This window comes from Spea bombifrons, chromosome 3 (assembly GCF_027358695.1).
Source record: "Spea bombifrons isolate aSpeBom1 chromosome 3, aSpeBom1.2.pri, whole genome shotgun sequence".
Lineage (NCBI taxonomy): Eukaryota > Metazoa > Chordata > Amphibia > Anura > Pelobatidae > Spea > Spea bombifrons.
In genome coordinates, this window is record NC_071089.1 from 101082959 (window position 1) to 101101867 (window position 18909).

At 40.3% G+C, this 18909-nt stretch overlaps 2 protein-coding genes across 3 annotated transcripts; one reads left to right on the plus strand and one right to left on the minus strand.

Moving 5' to 3' along the window:
• On the plus strand, positions 1–6945 carry ILKAP (ILK associated serine/threonine phosphatase). The gene is made up of 10 exons (XM_053459121.1): positions 1–125; positions 1040–1162; positions 2692–2806; positions 3416–3522; positions 3596–3689; positions 3848–3935; positions 4946–5067; positions 5855–5974; positions 6237–6318; positions 6491–6945. The coding sequence occupies exons 1-10, from the start codon at positions 83–85 to the stop codon at positions 6632–6634; spliced, it is 1038 nt and encodes a 345-aa protein (XP_053315096.1). The 5' UTR covers positions 1–82; the 3' UTR covers positions 6635–6945.
• A 563-nt stretch (positions 6946–7508) lies between these two features.
• On the minus strand, positions 7509–15573 carry ERFE (erythroferrone). 2 transcript variants are annotated; one of them, XM_053460758.1, is made up of 8 exons: positions 15438–15573; positions 13478–13684; positions 12715–12823; positions 10641–10780; positions 9571–9679; positions 9356–9440; positions 8592–8670; positions 7509–8267 (listed from the first exon to the last, which is right to left on the minus strand). In XM_053460758.1, the coding sequence occupies exons 1-8, from the start codon at positions 15531–15533 to the stop codon at positions 8169–8171; spliced, it is 924 nt and encodes a 307-aa protein (XP_053316733.1). In that variant the 5' UTR covers positions 15534–15573; the 3' UTR covers positions 7509–8168. The 2 variants fall into 2 exon arrangements, with proteins under 2 accessions (XP_053316733.1, XP_053316730.1); XM_053460755.1 differs by having other exon boundaries at positions 15118–15571.
• Between the last annotated feature and the right edge of the window lie 3336 nt (positions 15574–18909).

Sequence of the window (18909 nt, forward strand, 5' to 3'; positions counted from 1 at the left end):
TGACGGAAGCCGAACAGCGTTGCCTTTCGTAATATCGCGATAGGAAACGCAGCGTATTGATTAAAGGGTTGAGGAGAAGCCGATGGACCTATATGATGAGTTGCTAGAACCCCCGCTGGCTCCTGGTGAGGAAGCGATATGTATTAAACACAAACCGTGATAACACAACGCAGTCTGTCTCAGGCGCAGCTGCGGTAGCGAAACGCCATGTACACACAGTGGTGTAACCGGAGAAACGTGTGGCCTGGGCCTTTAACGTGACTGTCCGGGTTTACATGTATTACCGTATGTGCAAGCATTGGCGGAAAACACAGTGCCTCCCGGGGTGTGCGAATTCTCCCTGAGGGAAATGCGCGCTTGCCGGCTGTGCACCCATCCTTTTCTCATTATTGCATGCTGGGTGAAAGTATTCGCTGTAATAAAGCACTGTCGTAGTATGGTGTCCATAACACTATCACATAAATCTGTAGCCCTTCGAGGTCTTTCCACCACTATTCTTCTTGAATATAAAGTCCAGCTATGTACACATGAATATAGGTTAGCGTCAACTTTCTCTCATTTGGCCCCTTTTAGCATGCTTTATGGATGGATAGTTTCTCCTGAGCTACCCGCATACTTCAGTTTGTGAAACCTCCTGCAGTAATCGTGTATTTTAATATTATACATTTAGGGGGGCCCCTAAGCTATTTGTGGTCCTCATTACAAACGCATGGGGGTTCTGCTGAGTCCCTCCATATGCATTTGCCATCTCCTAGTCATGTGACACACCGCTGGTTTGGCGGGTGTATTTTTGTGGATTTTTTTTTTTTTGGAGGGAGTCAATATTTCTTCAGTCCCTTTCTTTTGTTGCTGTTTAGGAAGTATGGAGGTTTCCGCACTATGATACTCCCTGGGGAACATAAGGTGTGGGCGTAAGAGGACTGTTGGATGGCGCCTGTCTACTTTTGTTTCTTTTTCTAATATTACTAATTGGTCAAAACCTAATCTCGCTTTAGGAATGACTTATTAACAATAACCTTTAATTTCAATTCCACTTCAGCACCAGCTATATCACCGCCTGATGCAAGACCTCCACATGGTAACCCCAGCAGCAAGCGCAAAGCGGAAAATACCGACTCGGGGAGCTGTGAAGATGGGCAGCAGGAAAAGAAAGTATATAAAGGTTTTCACACAACTCAAAACCACAAATGGGACTTGTGTGTGGGAGTAGTGTTGTGTGTGTGTGTGTGGGAGTAGTGTTGTGTGTGTGGGAGTAGTGTTGTGTGTGTGGGAGTAGTGTTGTGTGTGTGGGAGTAGTGTTGTGTGTGTGTGTGTGTGGGAGTAGTGTTGTGTGTGTGGGAGTAGTGTTGTGTGTGTGTGTGGGAGTAGTGTTGTGTGTGTGGGAGTAGTGTTGTGTGTGTGTGGGAGTAGTGTTGTGTGTGTGTGGGAGTAGTGTTGTGTGTGTGTGTGTGGGAGTAGTGTTGTGTGTGTGTGTGTGGGAGTAGTGTTGTGTGTGTGTGTGTGGGAGTAGTGTTGTGTGTGTGTGTGTGTGTGTGGGAGTAGTGTTGTGTGTGTGTGTGTGAGTAGTGTTGTGTGTGTGTGTGTGTGGGAGTAGTGTTGTGTGTGTGTGTGTGTGTGTGTGGGAGTAGTGTTGTGTGTGTGTGTGTGTGTGTGTGTGTGTGGGAGTAGTGTTGTGTGTGTGTGTGAGTAGTGTTGTGTGTGTGTGTGTGGGAGTAGTGTTGTGTGTGTGTGTGTGGGAGTAGTGTTGTGTGTGTGGGAGTAGTGTTGTGTGTGTGTGTGTGTGTGTGGGAGTAGTGTTGTGTGTGTGTGTGTGGGAGTAGTGTTGTGTGTGTGTGTGGGAGTAGTGTTGTGTGTGTGGGAGTAGTGTTGTGTGTGTGTGGGAGTAGTGTTGTGTGTGTGTGTGTGGGAGTAGTGTTGTGTGTGTGTGTGTGTGTGTGGGAGTAGTGTTGTGTGTGTGTGTGTGAGTAGTGTTGTGTGTGTGTGTGTGGGAGTAGTGTTGTGTGTGTGTGTGTGTGTGTGTGGGAGTAGTGTTGTGTGTGTGTGTGAGTAGTGTTGTGTGTGTGTGGGAGTAGTGTTGTGTGTGTGTGTGTGTGGGAGTAGTGTTGTGTGTGAGTAGTGTTGTGTGTGTGTGTGTGGGAGTAGTGTTGTGTGTGTGTGTGTGTGGGAGTAGTGTATCACATATATTTTGATACATTTATTTCCAGCAAGTTTTGAGATGTGTGTTTTAATTCCTTTGTCTGCAGCCTCTTCTTGATAGTTGATATTTGTTTAATGGAAGCTGTGGATTATGCTTGTGTGAGACACATTGGTGTATTATAAGTTTATCATGTCATGAAAAATATATTGAACATTTCATAGTTTAACATAGTGTGCTACACAGTCGTATATTCCAAGTGCTGCATTTATTCTGTGTATTTATTTTTACACTTTCTGGAATGCATACTAATCTGATGTCTGTTTAGATTTATTATTTAAATATTTATTTATCATTAAAAAGAAGATTGTCATTTCATATAAATTGTACTTATCAAACAATATGAGATATTTAGCAACTTAAGCAGCACTATGTTGGTGCTGTAAAATGAACACGGTGCTTGGATTACTGGCACCCCACATACTTCTGTAATGGAAATACAGAAACGTGTGGTTATCTTTTTTTTGTTTTTGATTGCATTTTTTTATTTAATTTAGGAATTCTGTGGTTAAAAGCTCACGTGGCTGAGAGAAAAGGGGAACGTGAGGAAATGCAAGATGCTCATACTATATGTGACCTCAGCCAGGATTGTCAGCCCATGCCAGCTGACATGTAAGTACTGTATAACCTCCAGTTCTCTGTGGGGGGCACCTATCATATCATATAATGCTGACACGCAGGGATCAGGAAATTGTTACTGCGCGGTGACAAGCTGATCTAATGGCAAACATGAAAACAGACAGCTACACTAAGCTACAGGTATCCATACACCAATGCCTGCTTAGAGGTAAGAATCAAACATTTTAAATTTATTTTTCAGAGATGCTGCTGATCGGTTAGTGACCCGTCGGCAGCATTTATTGTTCTTATAGTGAAGCTGTCATATTAAGAAGTAAGTGTGAGGCTTACGCCTATTACATAAGTCTTGTGTGCATAGGTGAGGAATATGGCTGTCGATGGCGCCACTACACTACAGAAAAGTTTTTAGGGTTAGGTGTTGTTGCCACTGGAATGCTAAAAATGTGGTGAACAATGTGCATGAGAATGGGGTTTTCAATTGACCAGAGTGAGTGATGAACTGTGGATATTTTTTTTGGTTTCCCAAAATAACTCTGCTTTTTTAGTAAGTTTAGAAAGAATTGAAAGAGTTTGCTTAAAAAAGAAAAAAATGGTAATAGACACCTTTTACTCTCAACTATCCATTTTTGGTCTCCTTGCCAGCTCACGTTTGTTATACTTTGCGGTTTTTGATGGTCATGGTGGCAGCCGAGCTTCACGATTTGCAGCACAAAATCTGCATCGGAACTTGGTGAAGAAACTGCCCCGAGGTAGTATGAGGGTGAATGTCTGTATGAGAAGGGTGGTAATGTGTTCATACAACCTGACAGATCACTGTTGCAGGTGAGGGGAACAGTGTAGAAAAGGCAATGAAGAGGTGTATATTGGATGCCTTTAAGCAAACCGATGAAGATTTCTTGAAACAGGCAGCCAGCCAGTGAGTATAAACTATTCATTTCCCAAAATGTAATTCCTTATTTAACATGTGTGGCAGTGAGAGTCTCGATATAAATCTGCATGTTTTTTGTTAAAAAAAAAAAAAAAAGGGTGGGGTGGGGGTACTAACACGTAATAAATTGTCCTTGGTGTTTACAGAAAGCCAGCATGGAAAGATGGAACAACTGCCACTTGTGTTCTGGTTGCAGACAACATCCTATACATTGCTAATCTTGGAGACAGCAGGGTGAGCTTTACACTAGAATGTGAAAAAGACGCCTAGAAATCATTGCTCATTGTACAGTTTGACAGTCCTGACAACCAATGATGTATCCAGGCCGACTAGGCTCAGGGGACAGTAGTCCCCCGGGTACAAAACTGTGGGCAGGGGGGTAGATCACCTTCCCGAAACCCCCAGTGCCTGCCAGTTACAAGGGAGATCTTGAATATCCCCAACTGGCCTGTTTATGCTATGGACGCTGTGTCGGCCCAGCACAGCCTCCATAGACTTCATTAAAAGGCAATATGCACCTTTAAGACACGGCATGCAGTATTTTAATTCCAGGGCATGCAAGTTGGAAATAGAAGTGTACAAACTCGGTGGTGTTTAAAAGAAAGTATTGTTTAATTATCATTGAGAACAGTGGTAGTTTTTTGTTTATCTTTTGCCAACTGTTGGTGTCCAAATGTATCAGTAGGTGTCTGAAGGATAAGAATGTAGATTTAAAAAGATTGTGTTCCAGGAATATCTTAAGAAAGCACAATGCTATGAAGTGTCATTCCCAGAACTTCACTGTTTGTATTTACTAACCATTTAGTTTTGCGGAACTCGCCTTGCATTGAAGGAAAGTGATCAACTTACTTTACAGTGTTGTCGTGAATAACAATAAGTCCTCAGGTTGCTAACCATATATAGTAAATGATTTCTTCTTACTCCCTAATACCTCTAGAATTTATATAACAGACTGCTATAGTAGTGTTCCTGTGTGCAAATGTAATTTTTTTGACCTGCCATTAGTTTTTAGGGAAGCCACGCCAATTCAGTGTCTGATTCCAAGTAACAGCATTTTCCTTGAACAGATCTGAAGCAACATCAGCAATAATTTATTCAGAATTGCATCATGGATTTTAAAGGGAGCTACACCACAACGTTTAAACATTGAATTGGCGCAAATTACTGCCAGTAGCTTACAATAACTTCTTCTGATTGCATTTGTGTATTTTTCTAGTTGCAATAATAGCGTTTGCTTGTACCAGGCGTTGCTGTGCCGGGTGAATGAAGACTCACAGAAACCCGCAGTACTGAGTTTGACCAAGGCTCACAATCCTACCCAGTACGAGGAAAGGATGAGGATCCAGAGAGCAGGGGGCAATGTAAGGTCAGAAGCGATACCTTTCTACCTAGGTTTATCACCAGCCAAACCCACGGGCCCCACTCCATTTTATGTAGAGCACTGCGTTGCATTGCAGGGTAAAATAGGTTTATGGGTTTAGACTGGAGCATGACACCCTATCAATCAAGAATGTGAACACCACTTCATCACCGGCAACCCCCGGGTTAGGATGATCCCACCACAGTATGTAATGCTTTTAGTTAAAAAATAAATAAATACAAATATCTGGTGGGCTGAATGTGCTTCTCCCACAAGTAGTACTTCTAATGTGTTCAAATGCCACAATAAAAGAAGGTGTGATCCAATAAAGGTTCTGCCCAACAAGCACAAGACATGCCTCCCCCTGGCATTCTAAAAAGCCCTAGGTTTTAACAGAGAGAATATGCAACTTGCTTATATTGGGTTAGCCATGTTATTATTATTTGTTAACAAAACTTATACAGAGGAGTCTTAACATGAGTGTTTGGCTGTTAGGAAGCCCCGCTGGCCTGTTATGGGTTGGTTAAATGTGGAAAAAACCCTTACAGCTCTTTATTCCTGGGTGGAGTAACCAGCAGTCTTGGGGTGTGAATGTTTATTTTTGAAGAATCAGCAAATTCTGTGAAATGCCAGTCTGTTATCAGTTGGAACCATACAGCAGCTCGAGCTCTGCCGAGTATTCCACAATTGGCTTTGAGTTAAGAAATGTAGTTCAGTATCTGTAGAATACCGCCATATATGTGTACGGTCCACTGTGAAGCTTACGTCTGAATTCTTTTTTTCTCTCTTGCAGAGATGGAAGGGTTTTGGGTGTGCTGGAGGTATCCCGTTCCCTGGGAGATGGACAGTTCAAGCGCATGGGCGTGATCAACACGCCTGACGTGAAAAGATGCCCACTCGCTCACAGTGATCGGTATGCATATACTGTCTACAGTGGACACGCCACTGAAAAAATATTGAAAAAACAATATTATCTTTTGTTTGCAATAGCATTTTTTGGTGAGCGCTTGCCCCAGTAGGCAAAACCATTTTCACTTGAAAAGTTACTTCTGAATAGACCTGTTCCAAAAACCCATCTAAAATGGCTTACGGGGCTAAATTGTGTTCTTGATCCGTTGAAATCTTTACCTGTGACTTTCAATGTAAAGGTGTTACTTTTGCTTTCATATTCTTAGGTTTGTTTTGCTGGCTTGTGATGGCCTCTTCAAAGTATTTTCAGCAGATGAGGCTGTAACATTCATCCTGACCAATGTGCAGGTAAACAAATTCAAAACCATATACTAGGAACTAATATGTTGCTCTCAAGTATACCTACCCATGTATTTTATGAAACTTGCCTGATCGTTTAAATGGAGGTATAATGCCATGGTATTATGGCCCTGGAAGGGTACTTTTAGGCAGCTAATTAAATGGTTTCATTGCATCTCAGGAAGAAGGCTCTCTGGCAGAAAATAGTTCACCCGACCTCGACGCTCGCTATGAATCCGCATGTCATCGCCTCGCCAATGAAGCTGTGCGTCGGGGAGCTGCTGATAATGTCACTGTGATATTGGTGCAGATTCAACAGCAATAGGCGTTAAATATAATATATTTTCCAATTACCCTTTTTATTTTATTAGCATTAAACTGCATTGCAGAGGAAACACGTTATGCATTGCTAATATTTATTGTGCAGAAAAATTGGCAACTTAAATTTGGAGATTGCAAGTTAGTGTGATAGTGTATTTTTATCCTGAATCTGTGTGCCTTTATGTGAGATTGTCAGTGGTTTTTTGTTATGTTCCAGCAAGTTCCAATATGTTTTGTTTGGAGATTTTCCTTTAGAATTTTGTATGTTCTTTTTTCACCTTCAAAGTTACAATTAAAATTTTGTGTTAAAAAAAATTCATCCTGTTTGAAATTCTGTTTAATTCACTGCTCCACAATCTGTTATATAAACGCACTATAAATAAATAGCTTTGAATGATTGTCATCCTAATGGCAGTGAAGCTGCAAGGTCTTTGGAAGGCTAATCTTATGCCCTTGTTCTTAAAGTGCATGATGGCTATAGTGTCCCTTTAAGGCATATGTTAGCTGTGTGGTCTCTTTAAATTTTCATAGTATTACTTTTGCAAACGGAGATGTGTTCAGCCTAATGGTCAGGGGTCTTTTCAGACCTCAATGGGAGCGCCACTCATTTTTCTTAGAGAAACAAGGAGCTCAGGCAACATCTACAGGGCTGCTGCATACTTTCTGCATTCAGTAATGCTGCAATTTCTGTAAAGGTGTGTTGATCAGAATTGGATCGTGTGCATCGATCGTGTTTGCCCTCTGTGTCTTGGTTTTTGCTGTATTTCTTGGGCCATTTTGCCAGACTTTGTATCCCCAACCTGAATGTTGTCTGTCTTCCCTGACTGATAGCCAAACGCTGCTAATCAGCTCAGCAGTTCCACTACACCACAGAAATATATCATCATATCCCTTATTTAATTTGCCTCTCCCATATCATTCAATGCATTTGTATTTCTTTGCTAGCGGTTGCATCCTCCACAGCCCAGATACATTTATTATAACATAGATGTAATGTTTCATGCAAACTGCCTCCCTTATTGCACCAACAATGCATAAAGTTAGAACAGTACAACTATATCTTTAGATAGCTTTTTATAAACTGTTCAGTGAATGCTTTAATATTTATCCAGTACAAAATAATTTAGGAATGAGGTGGTAAGATGCATGCCAGGAATTGTGTTCAAGGGACGAGAAAAAAGCTTAATTAGAATAAATTGTTGAAAATATATTAGAATGCTGAACAATAGCAGAAGATTTTGATGTCTCAAAGAAAGGAAAAGAAAAAAAAAAAGTGGTTCTTTAGTATTCTGATTAATGCAGCCCTCTTGCGTGACAGTTTTTATGTAAATGTGGCAGAATCAAGCAGGTGGAATCAATCTCCAGCAATTTATTTGTGCGGTGCTTATAATTTCCACAAAAAGAAATATTTCAGGTCGATGATACTCAGTAAGATGGATCACTCATGGCCCAGACTGTCACCAGTATTACTGCGGGAGCAGCTTGTATACACGCAGAACCAAATCTGCTTTCAATATCCATGGAATAATGATTTGTGATCACTGACCAATCAGCACGCCGCTGAAATCAGAACCCTTTTTCACCACGAGCCAAGAATCCATCCTGTTCTCCGCAAAAACGGATACATACTGTCCTGCCTGAAAACAAGATATTGTTAGTGGCCTTTCCGCTAACGAGGTAGTAGGCTATGTTGAACTTAAACTATTTTTGTTTAAATGCCAAATTTATAGCATAAATACATACATATAGGCCTGATTACTTAGGTCCATAACTATTGTCAATTAGTTTATGTGCTGACCACCCTCATTTTTATTACCATGACCTAAAAATAAATACCAGTATTTATGGTATTGTCTACACATTACTTAAAAGAATCATACAGATAATTATACCAAGGCAGACGCGGATTTTGGAGACATATATATTTCGGAGTAACTGTGACAAGTGATGTCTGTTTTTACCTGTAGGTATAAGACTCCGTTCACAGTCACTGTGCGATGGACATCATTGCTGTTGAGACTCACTGTATTTTGCAGGGACCTTTAGCAAAGAAGAAAACAAAGGATTATCAGGTGGCTGGGCTATATTTATTCATTTGAAAGGGTACCAGGCAGGGGCAGAAATGTTCTGATAAATCTATATTCCAGCTAGAAGCCCTATATTCTGAAGGCGTACATTCTAACCGGCCTAAATGCTCATTCCATCTATTCTGTAACCCCATTCCAGTAGATATTTTTTTAACCCTTCTAATATCTTTGAGATATCTGAGTGTTGCCATTGATCACAAGGAAACGAAAAGTAATTTCCTATGTGTCCTTAAGCAGCACTTATTTTGTCTCCCAAGTACATTTGTTTGATGTGTTTTATCATTGGCATTTTTATTTCACTTAAGCGGTAACTTGCATTTTATTAATTGTGTGTGTGTGTGTGTATATATATATATATATATATATATATATTTTATAATTGTATATGTTTTGTGGCTGCCCTAGCTAGGAAAAGGATGTGCTATACATCATTGGCGTGCTGCCAGATGATGCAGAAGGAAAATACATTTCCCAGGTCTGAATTTTCTGCTTCTGCCACCTGTATAATAGATTAACGTGACATATAAACACACTTGCTTTGTGAAGTATGCTGAACTGTAAAATGTAGGATTATTTGGAAGCGACAGGTGCAATTTACTACAGCATGATAGTTACAAATCACTTAGTAGGCAACTTACAAGTTTTCTTGGCAGAGAGACTGGATGCATATTTGGACTCTAAGGAATCCATGAATATTGTCCATATCTTCCAGCTTTGGTATATCTAAAGACAGATTAAGGTTATAACAGCAGTCAGATTGCAGAGAAAGGGGGACTTGCACTGTATTCAAATCACTCTTTTGTTTAACATATTATATACGTACGATGTATAGCTTACATAGGCTGCAACTTACCAATTACCAGTCTGGCAGTGAATATATAAATGCCACTAATTGGAGCTGTGTATTGTCCGCTGGTAAGGCTGAACCCAGATCCTCGGTGGAACGATCCTTCTAACTTTGGCTGCAGAATAAAATGAACCATATATTAGCTCTTGCAGTCAACACATGTTCATATCTAGAAAATATACAGAAAGAGGAGCGCACAACCTAAAAAAGCATAAAAGGCTTACACATTCCGATTCCCGAATGCCGCTGCTAGAACAATAATGACCAATAATGACGCTAAACAAAGCGAGACTTCAGTGCATAGCCAGAAAATACTGGAGAGTTTTATCTTAGGTTAAAATGCAAAGCAGTACCACTGATTCATCTCCTTGGTTAGCAATATAGCCATGGAAAATTAGACAGGACTCGCCAGACTTGGTTACAGACTAACCCACTACAAATCTTTTGCAAACCAAAAGGGTTGATCATTATTCTCCATCCCAGGACGACTTGCTATCCCAATCTAACATTGCTCTTGCTGCCCACCTGCTGCCAAGGACAATGGCAGTGGCAGGCTGGCAACATTCAGTCTGGGAAGGTACTTTTTAGGTGGTGGTGGGACTCAAGCTCTTGGCCATAAGGCACCCTGTGTGAAGCCACCCGAAAAAGACAGATGTGTCCAAACCCATGACAAACATATAGACGTACACTGACAATGATACAGACACAAAGGAGAATCTGTGCTGGGTACGAAGCTTGCTGACTCCGACTAGACCAATGGATGTAGAGGAGGCAGTAACTATAGCTCAGCGGGACCCCCGAGACTTTGTATTGACTTTTGTAATTATTTCACAGCTGAAGGCCCTGCAACAAGAACCAGCTCCCCCGTAATATACTCAAATTATACAAATCACTAAAACAGACAAGAAGAAAAGCTTAGAGCTGCAACATAGGTAGGATGTTCTGTGCATTACGATGTGATTGTAATGTATTTGTAAAATGTAACGAGATTCCAGGAGTAAATATCTAACCTTCACTTTAAAGCTTTCATACGAGCCACCCCACCCCACCCCACCCCTCAGTTCTTATTGTCTAACCTGATGGTAAAGCCGTAACTCCATATGGGCTTCAGGGTCCAGGTTGGTGTCTTGTTCTGTTTTGCAAGTGAAAGCAGCAGGTACGGTCTCAGACCTGCCTTGTCCTGTTGTATGCTTACCATTCTGCCTTCTCACAAGTTCTGTAAGATACATGCAACCATAAGAATCAATCACTTGGGGTCAGGACTGTTGGTTTGTACTATTCCTGTCACTGGCTCGCGGCAGGGCTGTTATACTCTTGTGCTATAATAATGGTTCACAAATCCTGAACTTCTCTTCCCTAGTTATACCTGGATTTTGCTCGCATCTGCCTATTAAGGCTTATTAGTAGGTATCCCTGCAATAGTAAAGCACTAAAGTGAACAAAAAGTTTTCTGTATTTTCTGCTTTTTCTGCTTTTTTGCAACACACAGCAGAGGCAAAGACAGATAAGTATAAAGGCATGGCAAGATTTGGCTTGGCTTTGGAACCGCCATATGACGTTAAAAACGTTAACAGCTAGCATTTAATGATCCCCTAATTATATCAAGTTTATGGTGACAGAGCCACATTTTTTGTTGCTCAGAATGCATACAGTGCTGTGAAAAAAAGTACCGTATTTATCGGCGTATAACACGCACTTTTTTAAACTAAAATATGAAGTTGAAACCCTACCTGCGTGTTATACGCCGATAAATCCTAGAGCTGCACAATCTTCCCCTGCACGGCTCTCTCGCGCGCCCTCTCTGATGCCGGGAGCCGGGTGATGACGTCACTCCGGCCCCGGCATCAGCACAAAAAGTAAAATGCTGGAAGATAAAGAGGACCCATACCAGATCTCCCAAACAGTAGGGAGTAATATATAAGTTTAATGTGTGTGTGTCTGAGTGTGTGTGTGTCTGAGTGTGTTTGTGTATCTCTGAGTGTGTGTCTCTGAGTGTGTTTGTGTGTGTGTGTGTCTAAGTGTGTGTCTGGCTGCATGTGTGTCTGAGTGTGTGTGTCTTAGTGTGTGTGTGGCTTAGTGTGTGTGTGTGTCTTAGTGTGTGTGTGTGTGTGTGTGTGTGTGTCTTAGTGTGTGTGTCTCAGTGTGTGTGTCTGAGTGTGTCTTACTGTGTGTGTGTCTGAGTGTGTGTGGTTTCCCAGATAGCAGTGATTCTGATGAAGTTTTTTTTTGTGCTTTTTCTTTATTCTTTATTTCTTTTATTACATTATAATAAATGTTATAATGTTATAAACATTATTCCAACATTAAGTTCATAGCTTCCAAGTTTAAATTTATTTTTTCTTACTCAAATTTCCTTGTTAAAATGGGGGTGCGTGTTATACACCAGTGCGTGTTATACGCCGATAAATACGGTATTTGTTCAGATCCTGATTTCTTCTATTTTTGCATATTTGTTGCATTTAAATGTTTACAATCATCCAACTAATGTGAGTAAACACAAAAAATCATGTTTTAAATGATCGTTTAATTTATTGAAGGTTAGGAGTTCATCACAACGTATACAGCCCATGTGAAAACGTAAACCTAATAACCTATTAAACATTGTTTAATTATCTGAAACATTTAAATATAAGAAATCGGGAAGGGGCAAATACTTTTTCACAGCATGGGACAGAAGAATGCTGTTTACAGATCACGATTGGCATCTACGAGCAAGCAATGTTGTTTGCTTTATTCAATGTAATGCAAATCTCCATTGGTTTTGACAGCTACAGGAATAATCTGGCCAGGCATTATTCATGGAAGGATAGGAATTGCAAAGTACAAATTGTAATGAAGGTTTTAGGAAGGCGAGGTCTGTCTGCAGGAGTATCCTGGTATTGTTAATGATATGAAGGTCGCCACCTGAAGATACTTGTGTTCTCCTGTTTGTGTATATGAAGTTCATAAAGCCATACTAATCTGGTGCCCGGTTATATCATATATAGTAGATTGATCACCTACTAACTACAGATATACTCATGACAATTGATATGTATGCCAGGAGTATAGGTGTTCACAGGAGGTTTCTGCTCAGGCAAGCAAAACAATCTGATACATGGTTTCCAACTCTTAATGGCTGGAGGTGAGTACATTATTTCTTGGACTTACCGCTCAGCAGTCGCAGGAACTGATGTACTCGCTTCTCATGGGAAACTGTATTTGAGTGACTATTATGCTTTGGGGGTGCTGGGGGTCCGATTGGGCCAGGACGACGAGACTTGAAGCAAGGAGAAAAACACATGGAAAAGCACTGTAAGCACTTCTTCAGAAGGATAGACAAGACTTGTAAATATATGCGTTGTAAATATGAATAAAACACAATACAGTTGTTTATCATTATAGGAAGAGCTTATAAACTTTTTGTAGGCTTTTCCAGTCCTGTTTATAAGTTCCTGTAGAGCTCCCACTCAGCATAACAGGTTAGAGTTAACATAATTAAATGTATTTGCAAGAAAAGTCTTAAAGATCAACTGTGTCTGCTTTTTTTGCAAAAGATGCTCTTGCTTTTCATCCTAAGGAACAGCCCACTGTACTAGATAACAGGGTTTTAAGATCAGCTAGTGTGTTCCTTAACTGAGCTGTACTTAGTCAACTCCTTCTAATGATATACAAGGTCTGGAATGTATTCTTATTTTTTATTGTTTTTTTTCCCCATTTTCTATAATCTTATTTTGTATCTTAGGTAATGGAATATCCCTCAATAAAATCTGAACCCCCCCCCCAAAAAAAAATATCTCAATGCGTGCCAAGGTGAGATTGGCGATGGTGGACATCTGACATCTGTAATGGGTTTCACGGGTAAAGGAAGACAGTTGCAAGACATACTCAACAATATAATTGTGCCCCTAGACAGTAAAATACAGAGGCTTACACGCAGGTGGTCTTCTTCCCCTTTCTTTTTGGTGCTTGGCGTACGATCAGAGTGTCTGAGAAATAGGAGCCAGGACTCTCTAGGAGGCCATGGTGGACGCTGTACCACAGTGACCTTTTGTGTTGGGCTCACTCCTGCTGGGTCATCTGTATGTGGGGGAGTCGGCACAGGAATATATAAAAAGGGTAATCCCGTGACTAGAACATCCTGTGTAAATATAAAGCAAATGTAAAAGATTTTATAGGAATCTAGATTTTAATGGTCAGGGGGACATTGGCAAACCTCCAGTAGGGTACCAATCCATATGTGAGTTTGAGATCAGACATTGGATACAAGTAAAGATTACAAGCTCTGTATTTAGATTACTTTATGTATAATAATACACTTGCATGATTGCGAAGTGTTGGAAATCCACACATGTTCCAGCATTTATGAACGAGTGGCACGGAGTACTGATGATACAATATTAATATATATAATTAATAAGCTATTAACATTATTAACATAAAATTTGGGATCTTTGGAATGATAATGTGACTTTTACTGGGACTGCAGCCTGTTTATTTGTTAACCACCTTTTCTCTTTCTTTCCTTTTTTTCAATCGTTATTTTCCTCTTTCTCTTACCTTTTCATGTACCAGTTGGTATAACTAGTTCATTGACATGCTTGAAGTTGTGTTCAACCTTTTTTGTTGATACTGTACATGATATGTTGAAAATAAATAAAATGTTTTCAAGTGAAAAAAATAAATAATACACCTGCATTCCTTCCTGTGATTTAATATCTGGGGGGGGGGGTAACTAGGTCAGTTTTGTGTCCAAAAAGTGGTTGGGTTGTCTTCACGTCAATTTTGTGACTAAATGGTAAATTCAAGCTTTTCAGCCCATTTCCAAGCACATATATATCCAAATATATGAGAATTTAGCCAGGTAACACAATATTCACGTAACCAAGTACAACCAAGATGTGACAGAATTGTCAGTCCAGGTATTTAGATTTAACCTGAGACAAAATTCAGCAGCACCAGATTCAGTAGCTAAGATCAGTCTTATGACACTTTATACCCAGAGGTTTCACATCAATGCCTTCAACAGATGAACCTGGAAGAAAATGTCTTCCAACTTTGTCATGATGCTTTTCTACCAAGTAATGCTGTGGAGTTTTTAATAAAATGGAACAAGGATTCAGCTTGTGACAACTTGGAGGCCCATCGCATTCAGTTTTAATCTTTTCAGATTTACTCATTGGTGCTCACCAATAAAAATGTAACATTACGTGCTGAAGGTCAAGTCTACAATAAAACCACTCACAAAGTCCTCTGAGGTTACCTTTTGTCTGTAGTGGGTTTTGGACTAGTCAGCCAGGATTTGCTACTATTACACCGAAAATGCTAAACTTGTACAGAACTACATAGACATCGCATAAATACTTTAATGCGTGTAAAGGTTAAACACAACAGAGGTAAGGGACATATGAGGTGCTGTATAACAAAAATTGCCCACCGTTTAAAGGAGCCATTCCTATTTCGTTATATTAACATATCTGTAATGCAGCTACAATCACAACACTCTATCGCATACAATTTGGGTTGACTGCAAGTGCACCTTTGTGTCTGAAGGCAGTCAGATTTTGGACTTACTTGGAGTTTGGATCCTCTGTTCTTGTGAGTGCAAGCAGGTCCAGCACAGAGAAGAATCAACAGGACCCCCATGCTGATAGTCATTAGCAAGCAGCGCAGGGGGATAGGCCTGTACTTACTATCCATTGCACTTGGCTACTTATTGGCACAAACAATAGATACTGATAATGAATCACACGTCACAGTCCTGATGTAGCCCTATTGTCACTTTAGCAATACTGCAGTAACAGAATGTGACCATAGGCTGCAGTTACTAATTATACTCAGTATTATCTATACATGCGCAATAGAGCATCGCACAGACGCTGTGGCACACTAACCAGTTTCCTAGTGGTCAAAACTGTATTCTGAGCAATTATAATAGAAGTCTCCGGTTCTGTCAGTGGAATACAAATAAAAGGTTTCTCCAACTGCATGCTCTGCACTATCTGACCACACAAGCTCTCTGTACTCCTGCCTGATGTTGTGTCATTTCTGTCCCCTCCTTATAGCTGCCTCGTCCCTTTGCATAGATAACAAGGCAACAAATCCAACGCCCCACATGCGTTTCAAACTGTACAGTAGCTGAGGATAATCTTGTTTTTATTCCAGGAAACGGTGTTAGAAGAAATTTCTCTGTGTCCAAGTTTTAGAGGAACACATGATACGTTGACTGCATCCTCTACAAGACGTGCAATGAGGTTGGGATATCATTCTGCCAACATTTTACCAATTTATGAGTGATTTTCCACAACTTTCTAATCTTACTTAACCCTCCAGCTCAGCGTTCCTTTTGGAAAACTCTTTTCATATTTTCACATAGTAACATGCTTTGTGGCCCAGGGCGGGTTCCATTCTACTTACTTTTTTGTGTGTTTTTCAAAAGACCCCCAAATTCCCTATTTCTAAATCATATATTTATTTTCCTGAGTATATGTGATGTTCCTCATTCTGCTACGGGATCCACCTGATCCAGTACATTAGGTTAGGACCTCCTGTAGCCGCAGCCTGGCATACAACCTGGCGAGGAAGCCCATTGCTAAGTTGCTGACTGTTGTTGATTGGTTTTATTACTTTGCGCAGCCTGTGTAGGGGTCAGGAGAATGTTAATAATCTGAGGACAAGAAACATCATTGCTGATTGACAAGGAATACCCTTTAAGTTATTTAGGTTCACATTTTTTGTCTTTGCCATTATTTGCTTCCACCAACTGCAGTAGCTCTCTTTTTTGGTCCGAGGATTCTTGCCGCTGGTAACTGACATGAAAGCACTCCTATTGAAATAAATGGTAAATGATTCTACGCATGAGCATGAAGGTCTAAACAGACCCCCACTGCAGCTTTCTATGCGTCCCCGCTGCAGCTGACTGGCAGTGAGTTTATCACATGCGCTGAGATGTTTTCGGCTGAATATATACTAGCTGAGTCTCTAAAATGTAAAGGGTGCACACAGTGCATACGATGGCTGGAGTGTCCCTTTAATGCAGCGTTCAGTCATCTCCTATTATGTATGAGAGAAGGTTTAACTGGAATCCAATGCCCTTGGGGAGAGGATGGTTAGACGCGGGAGGTTTTGAACTAGGAATGTGGAGGGCAATAAATACTGGGCTAGAATATATAGTATAGAAAGGGAAGGCATTTGGAACATGGAGCATGGCAGTGGCATTGATTGTATGTTTGCAAATACCGGAGGTTTAACTAGTCAAATAGGGTAATTGGTCAATAACTGTGACTTCATTGGCATAACGGAAACATGGTGGGATGACACGAATGATTGTCAACCAATTTGAAGGACTACATTTTGACAAAAGATAGGTCAAAGAAAAGAAGTGGAGAGGTCTGTCTGTATGTCAAATCGGCATTATTGACTTATTTGCGGGAATATATATATATATATATATATATATATATATATATGCAATGACAGTAGTAAACATGTGGAATCATTGTAGGTGGAGGTACAACTGCCCAGGAAATATTAGTAAGTATTTGTTACAAGCCACCAAACATTGATGATCTTGAAGAATCACAACTCTTAATGCAAAAAACAAAAGATTTCTCAACTAGGAGGACTATAATTATTGGGGGTTTTAATTATCCAGAAATAGATTGGAAAAATAGAACCTGTAGTTCCTCTAAGGGGAAGAGATTTTTGGGTATGATGAAAGATAACTGGTTGACTCAGGGGAAGAGCTACAGTGTAACATTCAAGTGTCGCACAATAAGATGAAATATGCTGAAGGTCATTAAAGCTCCTGGATCAAATGGGAATCAGCCTCGGGTACTTAGGAAAATTAATTCAATAATCAACAAACCTTTATATTTACATTTTAAGGATTCCATTTTGGAAATCTTCCATTGGATTGGAAAATAGCAAATGTGATGCCTTTGTTAAAGAAAGGGGTCCCGAATAGGGGAGCCAAAAAATGATTGACCGGTAAGCCTAGCATCCATAGTGGGAAAACTGTTTGAAGCGATGTTAAGAGACGAAATCCAGGACTTTGTTTCAGGTAACAATATTATTACACATAGTCAACAGTGATTTATAGCTTATAGGCATACCTGAAAACTTTTAGGCTCTAGATTACTGGAGCCTACCCTTGCTGGATGCAGCCAGGACTACACGCTGACATCAGTGGGTGGTCTCACTGATGTCGCTGGTGGTCCTGCTGATGTCACTGGGTGGTCCCGTCGATGTCAATGGGCAGTCCTGCTGATGTTGTGGGACACCTCCCACTTAAGGGAGAAATGGGCGGGGAGTGGGCGTGTCAGGACTTTGGTCCCATGACCGGGAGGATTCGGGTGTCGAACTGGAGTAGCGGCACTTTTCCCAGAGAGTTCCCAGGTATGCTAAATGGTAGATTTCAATATAGACCAAGGCAATGCTGTGCATGTAATATACCTAGATTTCGCAAGTGCTTTTGAGATTGTGCCAAACAATAGGTTACTGAGTAAAGTAAAGCATGTCGGATTGGAACAAATATATCTGAATAGAGAGCTGGTTAAAAAAAACACATTATAGACGGTGGTGGTAAATGGCACATTTTCCAGCCAGACAAAGGTCTTAAGTGGAGTACCTCAGGGTTTTGTCCTTGGGCTGATTCTTTTTAATTTATGAGTGACTTGGAAGAAGGTCCTGGAAGCAATGTCTCAAGTTATGCAGATGACATAAAATGTAAGGTAATTAAATCGGAGCAGGATGTCATTTATCTGCAAATGGATTTGGACAAAATGGGAGAACAAGGAGTTAATTGGCAGATGCTTTTACAAGATACATGTAAATTCACTATGGAAAAGGATTTAGATGTTTTTACTGACAATAGACGGTGCACAATCCCAGGCAGCTGTTGCTAAGGTAAGTAAAATGCTAGCATGTTTTAAAAGGGGAATAAGTTTAAGAAATCAGAACATTATTCCCAACTGTGAAAAAAGGCCAAATTGGAATTGTGTTATTATGAACCTTTACAAGTATGTTCCATGTCAATACAGAGTTCTTTTTGTAGCTCCCTTTATAAAATGTACCTTCCAGACAACACATGGGCGTCCCTTAAGATTGGAAGAAAGGAGGTTTCGTTTTAAACATAGAGAAAGTTTCTGTTACAATTAACTATGTAATTAACTATGGAACTATGAATCCTACTGTCAGCCCAAACTGCAGCATCAAACATTCGTCACCAGGTTGCTCCTCTGTAAAGTGATTTTGATGACTTTCTGGGGGCTGCAATTTAAAAAAGATGATTTTACAGGAATATAGCAGCTATGATAAACCATATAACAAGGTGTGATTCCCTTAAGAAATTAATTTTCGATAAAT